We start from the raw sequence: 13,015 nt of genomic DNA on the forward strand, positions 1-13,015 counted from the left end.
TTTGTTTGTTTGTTTGTTTGTTAATTAGTTAGTTTGTTTATTTACTTGTTTTAATCAATTTTAAATCATGCTTTTTATTTGTTCTTGTTTCTAATGTCTCTGTAAAGCACTTTGAATCACCTTGTTGTTGAATTGTGCTATACAAATAAACTTGCCTTGCCTTGCCTTGCCTAAAAGGACCTGCTGAGACTAACGAGCACCAGGCTGGAGATCCTCATGTCATGCTGACTGCTATCACTAAAATGAGGGTGATGCTCAAAATCATTGTTCTTCCTGTTAACCATGGTTACCTGCAAATAAACATGTGCAGCCATCACTGTGTTGCATAAAAAGAGCCCAAGAAAGTCCAGCAGGCGCCAGGACCGTCTCCTAAAGATGGGATGAGAGTGCCACCAGCGCAGAGCTTGCTCAGGAATGGCAGCAGGCAGCTGTGGGTGCATCTGCACGCACAGTGAGGCGAAGACTTTTGGAGGATGCCTGGTGTCAAGGAGGGCAGCAAAGAAGCCACTTCTCTCCAAAAGCCCATCAGGGACAGACCGACAGTCTGCAAAAGGTTCAGCGAGTGGGCTGCTGAGGACTGGGCTGAAGTCCTTTTCTCAGATGACGCAGCTTTCTGATTGTTCGGGGCAGCTGGAAAAAGGATTGTCTGGAGAAGAAGAGGTGAGTGCCACCATCAGTCCTGTCTCATGCCAACAGTAAAGCATCCTGAGAACGTTCATGTGTGGGCTCGCTCACAATTTTGCCAAAAAACACAGCCATGAATAAAGAACGGGACCAAAACATCCTCCCACAGCAACTTCTTCCAAGAACAGTCTGCCGAAGAACACACAGCCTGTTTAAACATGGCGGGGCCGTGAGGCCAACGTGATAACCAAGTGGCTCGGGGAATAAAACACTGAATGTTTGGTCCAGGCCCAGGAAACTCCCCAGACCTTAATCCAACGGAAAACTTTGGGCCAGTCCTCCAGAGGCAGGTAGACAACGAAGACCCACTAACTGTGACGAACTCCAAGCCTCGATTAAAGAACGGATCACCTCAGTCAGGAGTCAGACGCTGATCGACAGGGCAGACTGCAGAGGTGGGGCCAACACTGCAAATACCGACTGTTTGCCCTGCAGCAGCAAACTGTGATAACTTGTACTGCATTCTTTTAAAAATGGGATTTTAACAGTAACGCAAAAATTTAATGTGATTCATTTTATTAAAGTGTAAAACACATCGATGGCTGAGGACGTGTTCCAGATATACCAATAGCTGAACAAAGTTATAGAACTATACAACAAGCCTGTAAATGAATGCGCCTCCACACTGCTCCCCCTGCTGGATACAGCAGACATTGCTACTGCTTCTCCTAAGTGTCTCTTAGGGACCTTTTAATCATGCATCGCCCATGTCACAGGTGGGGACATCATTACGGCCGTGCATCAGCTGCAGCAGGTCAGGATTCATCGCGGTGCTGTCGTTGATGATGTTAAGTGTATTTGTACATGAGTGGAGCGTCACACTCCACTCCTCCACAGCAACAAACACACTTTTGGAATCAGCTCTGCTGTCTTCCTCACTCACACGTGTGTTCTGTACTAATTTACATTCCTCTTTAACACTATTATTAATTCCCTTAAATTAAAGTTTAAAGTCTGTGTTTCACTCTCTTCTGTGTCATTCACAAATATCTATGGACTGTATGGATGCTTGGTGGAGAAATGTTGTGACTCAAAGGATTTTTCACCTCATCAGCATCCAGGCGGGGCCCTCTGAAGCTGTAGAGCTCCTGGAGGATGGCGTACTCCTCCTGGACAAACAGACAGCATGTAGCTGAGGTGACTGTGTAATGAAGATGAACAGATGTTTTAAATGGACTGATTCTTATACACACATTCACCCATCACACCCATTCTCACACTCGATGGATGCGTCGGAGAGCAACTTGGGGTTATTGTCTTACCCAAGGATACGCAGACTGGAGGAGCCAGGGATCGAACCACCGACCTTGCGATCAGTAGGTGGGCTGTACCTCCTGAGCTACAGCCGCCCCAGCCAGTGTAACACATTACATGACAGAATGGATCCAGTGTGTGTGGACTGTGCTGCAGGAGGCTGCTTAACGCATTAACAGGGTTTGTACCACACGTTCATTTTTATTGGTTAATTAATGAACTCTCTTCTGCTGCTTCGTCTGGTTCTAGGTTCATTAAATCTATATGTTTAGAAATGGTTTTCATGCAGCCCCATGAAGAAGTCTTAACTCGGATGGAGCATAAACGGGGTGCAGTCTGTCACAGGGCTACGACACAGACGACCATTCATGATCTACAATCACCAGTTAACCCAACCCCACTAACTGCATGTCTCTGCTCTCTGGGAGGAAGCCAGAGAGAACAAACACGGACAACAGGAGAAGCTCAGGACCTTCTTGCTGTGGGGCAGCAGTGCGAACCACCAACCACACAAATAAAAACAAGAAAACAAAAATCAGACACTTCTGCCTCATCCTGCCCAGAATCAACATCAGGACCATTTGTTTTTTTCACCAACAGACACAAGATGAGGACGTCTCCAACTAAAACGGCTTCTTTCAGTATTAGTTCAGTGCTAACGTCTGGCCTGTATTCACAAAGCTTTCTCCTGCTACCAGTAGCTGCTTGGCCAGAAGAGAGATCATTCTAAAAATGCCTCAGCAGTGGGATTGTTGCTACTATTGGACTCGGTCTGCTGTGGGGTTTAAAACTACAGCCTCCATAGCTGACCACAAGAGGAGATGGACGGATGTCCACCTGACACCCAGCAGCCTGAAGCTGTACGAGCCACAGAAAGAACGAGGGTGAGGATCCAGGACGAAGCACGGAGCGCCAGGAACACAGCGCCCCCTAGATCAGCTGCTCCATGAAACCCTGAGGCAGTAGGGCTGGGAAACAAAGTCCGGACAGCACTGTGATGTTCTGTATGCAGATATCGATACAGGGACATCAGTAACTCTGGGAGTACTCAGTCAGGACAATCACACCACACTGGACACTGAGTTAAGTTACAGAGGGTGGTGCTAGCAACATGTGACCCATCACATGGATGGATATATTGCTCCGTCTGCACCGCCTACATGCAGCTCAACTCTAAAACATGTTTCACCTCCACTGATACGAAGACAGAAAATCAGAACACCTGCATCTATAACTCTTTATTCTGTTAACTATGCAATTATATTCTTTTATTTAACTGTACTCCTGATTCTGCCTCAGCTTCATCTCACAGAACTTTTTCAGCTTCTATTTATTTTATTGAACGATTCTGCTTAGGCTGACTTATGTTTGTTACCGTAGGCGTGTGACACTATGTTTTCCAGCTTTAGGGATAAATACCGTACATTTATCACGCCTGAAAGATTTACACTAAGAACCAAAAGGCCAAAAAAGCACTTCTTCAGAGGAATAAGACGAGGAAGCTACTAACAACATGGACCTGAAAGTAGTGCTCAGAGTTTGGGCCAAAGTTCGACAGCGTTGACGACTGCCGGGGTAAAGAGGCTAACTCTGTGCTCTGGAAAACAGCAGAAGGCGTGCCAATCAACAGCAATGACAGTGATTCTAAAGCCGGACAAACGTCTAATGCAGTGGAACCCCGACTTACAAAGACCCCATTTAACGAAACATTCAAGTTACGAAGGAATTCAATATTGCTGCCCGTGGTGCAGCAAAACGCCCACGATGCCTTCCGAATCATGTGATAACCCCATGGCTGTCGCACTTGCTGTTCCACGTGAAAGACGTATTGTTGTTGCAGCGCTATTTCGTGTGCTTTACGTTTGCAATTAGCCTATCGTTCATTGATAATGGGGCTGAAAAAACTTCAAGTGATTGGAGTGAAAAGAAGAAGCGTGAAGTGCTCTCGATGGAAACAAAGAGAGAAATTGATAAATGTGAGCGAGGTCTTCCTCCACCAAGAACTTCGTCTTCAGCCAGCAGCGCCTCACTCAAAGGGCGATGGAAAAGGTGCCTCGACTTACAAAAATTCTGACTTACGAAAGACCCTCTGGAAGGAATTTATTTCGTAAGTCGGGTTCCACTGTAGTTCAATCCACTCAGACACACCTCAGAGGCGCCCGGCACTCTCATCTGTCTCACAGTCTAATCTTACTGGAATCCAAACTGGAGGCCAGAACATACCTTTCCCCTGTAAAATCTTTCATCATCATTATTGTTGTTTACAATCTTAACCCATGAGCTCGTTTCATATTTGCTATTGTTTAAACTGATGTTGTTGTTTAAGAGACGAATTTAATTCAACAGACCAATAACAATGTTTCACAGTAAAACGAGCTTATGAGCAGAAGCTGAAACAGCGTTTCATTCAGTCCCTGAGGAAGCAGCACTGGACGCGTACCTGTGTGTACAGTTCTTTGAACGGGTTCTTACAGGAGAAGAAATCCAGGTCGACGTCCAGAATGTACGGCTCCGTCTCACTTACAAATGAAGATATTCTCTTCACGATGTAGCTGGTTGATCCTTCATCGTCGACACCGCCTCCTCCTGCGCCATCGCCGTCAGCTCCATCCTCGGCTGTGCTGCCCTCTGCTGGTTGCAGCGAGTCAGTGTTTGCTGACGGAGGCTGTGAGCTGCTGGATTCTCCGGACTTCCTCCGCTCTGCTCGCGCTCTTTTGACTGAACATTCCTCTGTGTCCTTTTCTGTTCTCTGCTCTGAAATTAAATGTCAGATCAACAAGTAGAAGAAAGGTTCAAATGAACAATAGCAGCGCCCTCTGCTGTTACCACATGCAAACTCCAAATCTCATCAAGAGCAAAGTAAACATATCCAAACACGAGCTCAGATGGTCTCTTTGATCTTTAGTTTAAGGAATGCAGGGTTTTCCAGTCAGGATGACACAGTTTGATTCGTCTCATCCCATTATAAATGAGCAGCAGCCCAGAGGAGACATTTCTGAATGAGGCCTGGTTTAATGCAGAGGTGCCTGAAGGCCCAAAGATCAGCCACTTCTGCAGATCCTCACAGTATTTCGACAGTATTATAAGACAGTCTTTGTGATTTTATGTAGACGAACATTATTCCGAACAGTTTCTCCCAGACTGGTGAACCTCTGCTCTCCCCGGTCGTGTCACCCAGCACCTCCAGCTGCATCGTTCTAGTACTACTTCATTTTCCAGCCTTTTGCTGCCTCTGTTGCAACTTTTTTGAGATGTGTCGCCACCATCACACGCAGTACCTGTCAGCGAGCCGTGACCTGCTCTGACGGGATCGACTCGGATCACGCTCAGGCTGAAATGCTTTGGGTTGTCCAGCTGCTCCTCGCACACATAAAGACCATCGCTGAGGAAGTAGTTGTCTGTACTGGTCACTCTGCAGAGACAGGAGAGGACGAAGACAGGAGATCAAGGAGGGACAGAGATGTCTCTTGCTGTACCGTTCTTCTTCCTGTCCTACCTGATGGTGGTGGTGGATGAGTCTCTGCCCACAGTCATGCTGTGTTCTCCCTCTCTAATCTGCTGGGCCCAGTATGGATGCAGCCACACCACAGAGGACACGTGACCGGCGTACACCATCGGCATTATCCAGTTTTCTATACTCAGTTCACTGAAAAAAGGAAAATATGCAAGATTGGGGTGACATAAATATCAGTTCACCCACATCCACCCACACAGTCCACGGCTGCAGTGGGCTCACGTCTCTCAGCTGCTCCCTGCAGGTGTCGCTGTAGCTCATACTCTATACCAGGGGTGGGCAACTCCAGGCCTGGAGGGCCTGCAGGTTTTAGATGTGTCCGTGATCCAGCACAGCTGACTCCTCAGCATATCTGAAGTTCTCCAGAGGCCTGCTAATGAACTAATCATGTGACTCAGGTGTGTTGACCCAGGGTGCGATCTAAAACCTGCAGGACACCGGGCCTCCAGGCCTGGAGTTGCCCACCCCTGCTCTACACCCAACGCCCTCCTCCATCACACAGCATCATAGCGTGTTGTGAAGCTTCCCTGTCACTCTTGTTGCTACCCTGCTGTCACAGATCACCCTTGACCCCTCGCAGCGGCTCCACGGAGGCTGTCCTCATGCACGTCCCACACCACCCTCACTCCTGACCACCTCATACAGTACAACGGCTCCTCTCTTGGCACCATATGATACGTTTACTGTTTATCCAAAGAAGAGCTTCTCTACACGTCATCACGACTGCGCTCCATACTGCTGCAGACTGATCGTCTCTCCTGTTCCTAACCTGCTTCCAAACGTCTGTAGCTTCTATTTCCAACAATGAATTTGAGCAGCACATCTGTAATGTGAGCATTTGTAAGCTGAACTTTTCACCGCAAAACTGTCTGTGGAAGCGAGTCTTACAAGCTTATATCCAGGCAAAAAGTCGATTTCACTTTGTTTTAACGGAACAATAAAGAAGATTATTCATTACGAATGATTGACTAATTTATTATTTAAATCATTTTACATATCAGGCTCATTCATTCACCACGACGTGTGACGTGTTGTTTGAAGAGCTCCCACCAACACTCCTGCTGCAAAAACACAGAGAACAAGCGGTGCAGTGGTTCGCACTACTGCCTCACTGCAACAAGGTGCTGGCTGCGACTCGTGCTGTGGTGGTTCTGTCCCACAGTCAAAGACACTGGTGGTTGTCCCAGTGACAGACTGGTGACCAGAGGAAGCGTCTTGTTTTCTGTTCAAACATCTGAATTTAACCCCCCGTGCCTGCACATATACCCACAGTCACACTTACATGTGCAGGCATTTACTGGTATTTTCCATCCTTTTCCAGGAGCTGTGGGCAGTAATGACATACCTCACAATGCTAAGTGTGACTATTGTCATGAGGCACCAGCAGAGGAGATGAGGAGGCAAACACTCCTCCACACCACCTAACAGGGACCTTTCATTGGCTGTCAGAGCTCAGCATACGGATCAAACTGCTACAATATTAACCAAGACTTTGTGCTTTACACATGTAAACATGGCCCAACTCACACAGATGTACTTCCTACTGAAAGGCTGCATGTAGTTATATATCTGCATCAGTCTAATCCTGGACCCTCACCCTGAACACTTCCACAATGCTGACCTGAAAGAACGAGCAGATTGTCGCGCCTTCTGTGGTCCGGTTGGTTTGTTTCCATGTTTGGAGCATTTTCAGTCCCCATCTGAGGGACTCTGGACTCCTTGTGGGAGCAAACTGTAGGTAGATCGTAGCCGTCACTTAGTCACACTCACAGCCAACATTAGTCAAGTGCTGAGAACACGACTGCGCCTCTTTTAGAAGTCGCCTTCCTTCACATCTTGTTGTAAACATGTGCAGAGACTAATATCACGTCATCACCTGAAGCACGTCTAGTTAATGTTTACGTCTCATACTTTCTTCCAGCTCTCACCTACGAGGAGCTTTGACCAACACAAGCCACAGTTTGACCCATAACGTACCCGAACAGCTTCTCCTTGTCAAACACTATGTCAGCAGACATGTTGACAGGGATGAGGAGGTCAGGGTGGGAGTCCAAATGAATCATCTTTATGTTCTTCATTGGCAGATGCCTCGAAGCTATGGCCCGGTAGATGTGACACACCACCTGGTTGAGAAACAGTAAGATTAGCAATGTGAAGCTAATGTGAACGATAATTTTAATATTATCATTAAAAGCACAAAATCTTCTTTGGAAAGGATTTCAACATGACTGACATCATTCGTGAACATTTCTACGTTACAGGATCAGATTACACTGCTGAACATGAGAAACAAAAGCACAGCATGGAATCATTTACACGTTTAACTTTGCAACCCCTCAAAATGATGTGCCTCGGGTCAGTCCTGCTGTGGCCGAACTTCTCCTGCTTCAAGCACAATGAGATGAAAATGTAGCCAAATAAGTAACGCAGGATTATTACAGAGGTTCATATAATGAGCCTGGTCTGTTCTAGCCCTCGCTGACTGATGCCAGCCAATGGACAAACCTGACTCACTACACGACTGCTTCACATGCTTGGCGCAGTGCGAGTCAGTAAGAACCACTGTGATCATTTCAAAGCTGACTGAATATGCAAGAAACTCCCATACGCACTCTGCTTAGCTTTGTCTACAAGCAGTCACGAGATTGTTGTTGTCAATGATGATAAACGATGCCAGTGTACTAACTGTAAAAACATTCCAGTGTGAGATCAGTGAAAAAGTGTTCGGCTCACTCAGCTATATGTTGGTTTCCTTGTGTGTGTTTTTCAACAACAAAACATAAACCTGGGCAGTAGATTAGACCACACTGGCTAAACAAGCTGCTGTTGCTATGGCTATGCTAAAAACCAAGGATATACCGTCCATGTTCACCATGAGTCTGTTAAGGAGAGGAGAACCCAGACTGTGTCTGTGTGAAGGACCAGAACACAACAAACAACCAACAACCACAAGAAACAGTCCTTATTCTTTGTTTTGATTTAGACATTCATATCTCACATTATGTCACTGAGTGGATTCCTTCATACTGGTAGTGATGAAAAGCAGTGTGGAGACATGCTGTTACGACTCCTGATCGAGCTCCAGTGAGAAACCTGCGTCTGCAGATGGTGTGATGGGTTTGCCTGTTATGTTGAACAATCCTATTTCCTGCAGATGACAAAGTGCTTCACCCGGAATCTGAGTGAGCGAGCTCGGACGCTACAAGAGCAGATGAGACTGCTCAACTCCAAAAGACATATTTAAGGTTTTGCCAAAGGAGTAACCGGCTCTAAATGGACAAATCACTATTTCGTTCATAGAATGGGATTCAGTGTTTTAGCAGTTAAGACAAAGTAAACTAGATAAAGTTGTGCAAAGTTATAAAATACACAATAATGCATCTGTAACAATAATAAAAATTCTCTATAACAACTTCAGTTTTTACTCCAGTGACGTCATGAGTGTCACGTGGACGGACCTGACCGTGACTGATAAGAAACACAAATCTATGAGTTCATCAGCTCACCATTTGTCTGACTGTAATATGATATGAATAATCAACATTAATCTGTTTCTGAACACTGGGAGGATTTATCTCGTTCATATACAAACGGAGGTCCACTGTTGTTATAAGAACGAGACGCCGGCTAACGTCTCGTTCGTTAGCTTTAGCAGAACTATGTGGTTGTGTTTCGCTGCTGTGTTCACACGGCTTACGTCGTGGTGGTCCTCCACAACACAAACAGGCAGCTGCTTGTAGGTCCTCTTCAGCGGCACAGAGCTCATTCTGGCCGCGGGGAGCTAACGTCTGAACCCTCGGTATGTAGATTCATTGGAGGTCGCTAGCACTGCGTTAGTTTCCAGCAAATAGTCTGAAAACGGTGGTTTGAAATGTATGAAATTCCCACCGAGTAACAAGTTATGACTCAGAACCAGCGGAACTCGTACCAGCACTGTTTATATGTCCGTGTAGAAACAAGTCAATAGAGCAACGATTCCAGTCGGCATATAGAAATTCAGCGACGAACGGAGGAGAAAACATTAAACGTTTGTTTTTATTGAAAAGGAACTCCCAGAAACACAAACGCAAGAGCATCAGTTCACAAAATGCCTGCCTTACAGTTTACTGAGCACATCATCCACGTTGTTGTACCGTGGGCTCAAATACAGCTCACTAGTCTCAAAGCTTGTCATAAAACAGAAGAGTCAGCCACTGTAATCAGTTTATATTATTTTGCTGTTTTTTATATTGCTTAGGCATAAAAATGGTAATCAAAGTACACGACTTTCAAAGAAATAATGTGACTTTTCCTTACAAACGTAGCAAAGTCTGGACACACACATCCACACTGTGAGACACAGAAGTGGGATAAGTGAAAGTCATGTTCAAAGCTACCTCAAGTTGTCCTACAGGACATCTGCTTTTCAATGACCCCACACTAACAAGAGTGGAGGACTGAGCATGTCCTTAGTGTCACTTTGAACCTTTAATTTAAAAGCTCATAATTTTGACACATTTTTTTAAGTGACAAACTGAATGTGTCTTTAAAATAAATTGTGCTTGGCTTCAAACTGCATGCACCAAAGTTTAGACAGAGCTCTAAACAAAACCATCATTTTCTGATTAAAAGAATGTAATCCGATCCATTAAATATCACAAAAGCTGGCTGCTCATCACCTTAGCACGTCGGAGCAGTATGCATCACGTGATAGAGTGGCTGCGGAGTGCCTGTCGGTGGTCTAGTTGAGCATCTGGAGCGCTACCAAACCAGCATTTCATCTCCAAGGAAGCTATCGCAGCAGGGGCAGATCTAGAAGGGTGGCATGGGGTGGCAAGAGATCATTTTAGGGGGGCACTTGCCACCCCATGCCCCATTATCAATGAACGATAGGCTAATTGCAAACGTAAAGCACACGAAATAGCGCTGCAACAACAATACGTCTTTCACGTGGAACAGCAAGTGCGACAGCCAAGGGGTTATCACATGATTCGGAAGGCATCGTGGGCGTTTTGCTGCACCACGGGCAGCAATATTGAATTCCTTCGTAACTTGAATGTTTCGTTAAATGGGGTCTTTGTAAGTCGGGGTTCCACTGCATTAGACGTTTGTCCGGCTTTAGAATCACTGTCATTGCTCTCGATTGGCACGCCTTCTGCTGTTTTCCAGAGCACAGAGTTAGCCTCTTTACCCCGGCACTCGTCAACGCTGTCGAACTTTGGCCCAAACTCTGAGCACTACTTTCAGGTCCATGTTGTTAGTAGCTTCCTCGTCTTATTCCTCTGAAGAAGTGCTTTTTTGGCCTTTTGGTTCTTAGTGTAAATCTTTCAGGCGTGATAAATGTACGGTATTTATCCCTAAAGCTGGAAAACATAGTGTCACACACCTACGGTAACAAACATAAGTCAGCCTAAGCAGAATCGTTCAATAAAATAAATAGAAGCTGAAAAAGTTCTGTGAGATGAAGCTGAGGCAGAATCAGGAGTACAGTTAAATAAAAGAATACAATTGCATAGTTAACAGAATAAAGAGTTATAGATGCAGGTGTTCTGATTTTCTGTCTTCGTATCAGTGGAGGTGAAACATGTTTTAGAGTTGAGCTGCATGTAGGCGGTGCAGACGGAGCAATATATCCATCCATGTGATGGGTCACATGTTGCTAGCACCACCCTCTGTAACTTAACTCAGTGTCCAGTGTGGTGTGATTGTCCTGACTGAGTACTCCCAGAGTTACTGATGTCCCTGTATCGATATCTGCATACAGAACATCACAGTGCTGTCCGGACTTTGTTTCCCAGCCCTACTGCCTCAGGGTTTCATGGAGCAGCTGATCTAGGGGGCGCTGTGTTCCTGGCGCTCCGTGCTTCGTCCTGGATCCTCACCCTCGTCCTTTCTGTGGCTCGTACAGCTTCAGGCTGCTGGGTGTCAGGTGGACATCCGTCCATCTCCTCTTGTGGTCAGCTATGGAGGCTGTAGTTTTAAACCCCACAGCAGACCGAGTCCAATAGTAGCAACAATCCCACTGCTGAGGCATTTTTAGAATGATCTCTCTTCTGGCCAAGCAGCTACTGGTAGCAGGAGAAAGCTTTGTGAATACAGGCCAGACGTTAGCACTGAACTAATACTGAAAGAAGCCGTTTTAGTTGGAGACGTCCTCATCTTGTGTCTGTTGGTGAAAAAAACAAATGGTCCTGATGTTGATTCTGGGCAGGATGAGGCAGAAGTGTCTGATTTTTGTTTTCTTGTTTTTATTTGTGTGGTTGGTGGTTCGCACTGCTGCCCCACAGCAAGAAGGTCCTGAGCTTCTCCTGTTGTCCGTGTTTGTTCTCTCCGGCTTCCTCCCAGAGAGCAGAGACATGCAGTTAGTGGGGTTGGGTTAACTGGTGATTGTAGATCATGAATGGTCGTCTGTGTCGTAGCCCTGTGACAGACTGCACCCCGTTTATGCTCCATCCGAGTTAAGACTTCTTCATGGGGCTGCATGAAAACCATTTCTAAACATATAAAAGTCAACACGTGGGATTTGGTTGTTTGGGAAGAGGGGAAAGTTTTGGGAGTGACGGTAAAGACAGCGAGACAGAGCGAGAGAGAGAGTTTTTAGATGTGGGAGATTTGTGACGTTTGGCGTGGAGTGTACAGTTAGCCTGTCGTGTAGTTGTTTTTTTGTTTTGTGTGTCAGTGAGGGCACTAATGAATGTCACAAAGGCCCTTTGCCAGTGGAGGTCCTAGCCTGTTTGGTGCCCCTCAGGGAAACACTCCCTCTGGCGCCCCCGCCACCCCGGTACACACATATATGAAGAGAGAGAGAGTATGCATAGTATGCAATCAGCTAACAAACTGCCATCATAATTTGTCATACAATGAGAACAGGACAAATCAACAATTGACAATGACTAATTAATATTGTGCTGAACACAGTCCAGAAGATCCAGTCAGCTACATCAGTGTCTACTCTTTACTATCATAGCCAAGTGACTAACAAACGTAAACAGAAGTTTTCACTATCCCAGCAGATAAATAACAGCAGCAGATTTAAGCTTGATAAGCTGCTGTTAGAATTTATTTAATATTACTTTCTACACCAGGATCTTTTTCTACAGCTGACGGCTGTAACTGTGCAGGGGCGGATCTAGCAAAGTTTAGCCAGGGGGGCCGATAGGGCATGAACAGGGAAAGAGGGCACAAAGACATACTTTTCTTTCTTACTCTCATGTCGAGCTTTTAATAAATAATTATCTGAATCTTACAACCAAAGTTTTAATCTGATATAAAATGTATAGAAATCCATTATTATATATCAGAACTATTAAGTCAAATTTTTAACTTAGTAAGCTATCGTACTTTTTCCTGCCTCCAATGGCAGAATGGTGCAGTGGAGACACTGTGAAAAAAGGTGGAGGAACATTTTTACTAGAACAGAAACTTTACTGTTTTCCTACAGCCACAGGTCTGACCCCAGCTGAGCTGCTGATGGGGACCTCCTTTACCCAGATGTGGGAGCCCAGTCACAAAGTGAGATGTGACCAGAGATGGGCAGTAACACGTTACTTGTAACGCGTTACTGTAATCTGATTACTTTTTTCA

General features: G+C 45.6%; 1 protein-coding gene across 4 annotated transcripts in view; it reads right to left on the minus strand.

Annotated features, from left to right (window-relative positions):
- Positions 1-9,466, minus strand: part of cunh5orf22 (chromosome unknown C5orf22 homolog) — a 15,133-nt gene extending 5,667 nt beyond the window's left edge. The window contains exons 1-6 of one of the 4 annotated variants that reach the window (XM_005754667.1): positions 9,150-9,466; positions 7,430-7,575; positions 5,435-5,584; positions 5,217-5,350; positions 4,379-4,692; positions 1,731-1,793 (exon numbers count right to left, since the gene is read on the minus strand). In XM_005754667.1, the coding sequence (XP_005754724.1) occupies positions 1,731-1,793; positions 4,379-4,692; positions 5,217-5,350; positions 5,435-5,584; positions 7,430-7,575; positions 9,150-9,218 (876 nt within the window). In that variant the 5' untranslated portion in view covers positions 9,219-9,466. Of the gene's footprint in view, positions 1-1,730; positions 1,794-4,378; positions 4,693-5,216; positions 5,351-5,434; positions 5,585-7,073; positions 7,185-7,429; positions 7,576-8,450; positions 8,525-9,149 lie in introns of those variants that run through there. The other 3 variants (XM_005754669.1, XM_005754670.1, XM_005754668.1) reach the window with 3 other exon arrangements.
- Between the last annotated feature and the right edge of the window lie 3,549 nt (positions 9,467-13,015).

Source organism: Pundamilia nyererei, unplaced genomic scaffold (assembly GCF_000239375.1).
Source record: "Pundamilia nyererei isolate P.nyererei 1_Seehausen unplaced genomic scaffold, PunNye1.0 scaffold00622, whole genome shotgun sequence".
In the NCBI taxonomy this organism is placed as follows: Eukaryota; Metazoa; Chordata; class Actinopteri; order Cichliformes; family Cichlidae; genus Pundamilia; species Pundamilia nyererei.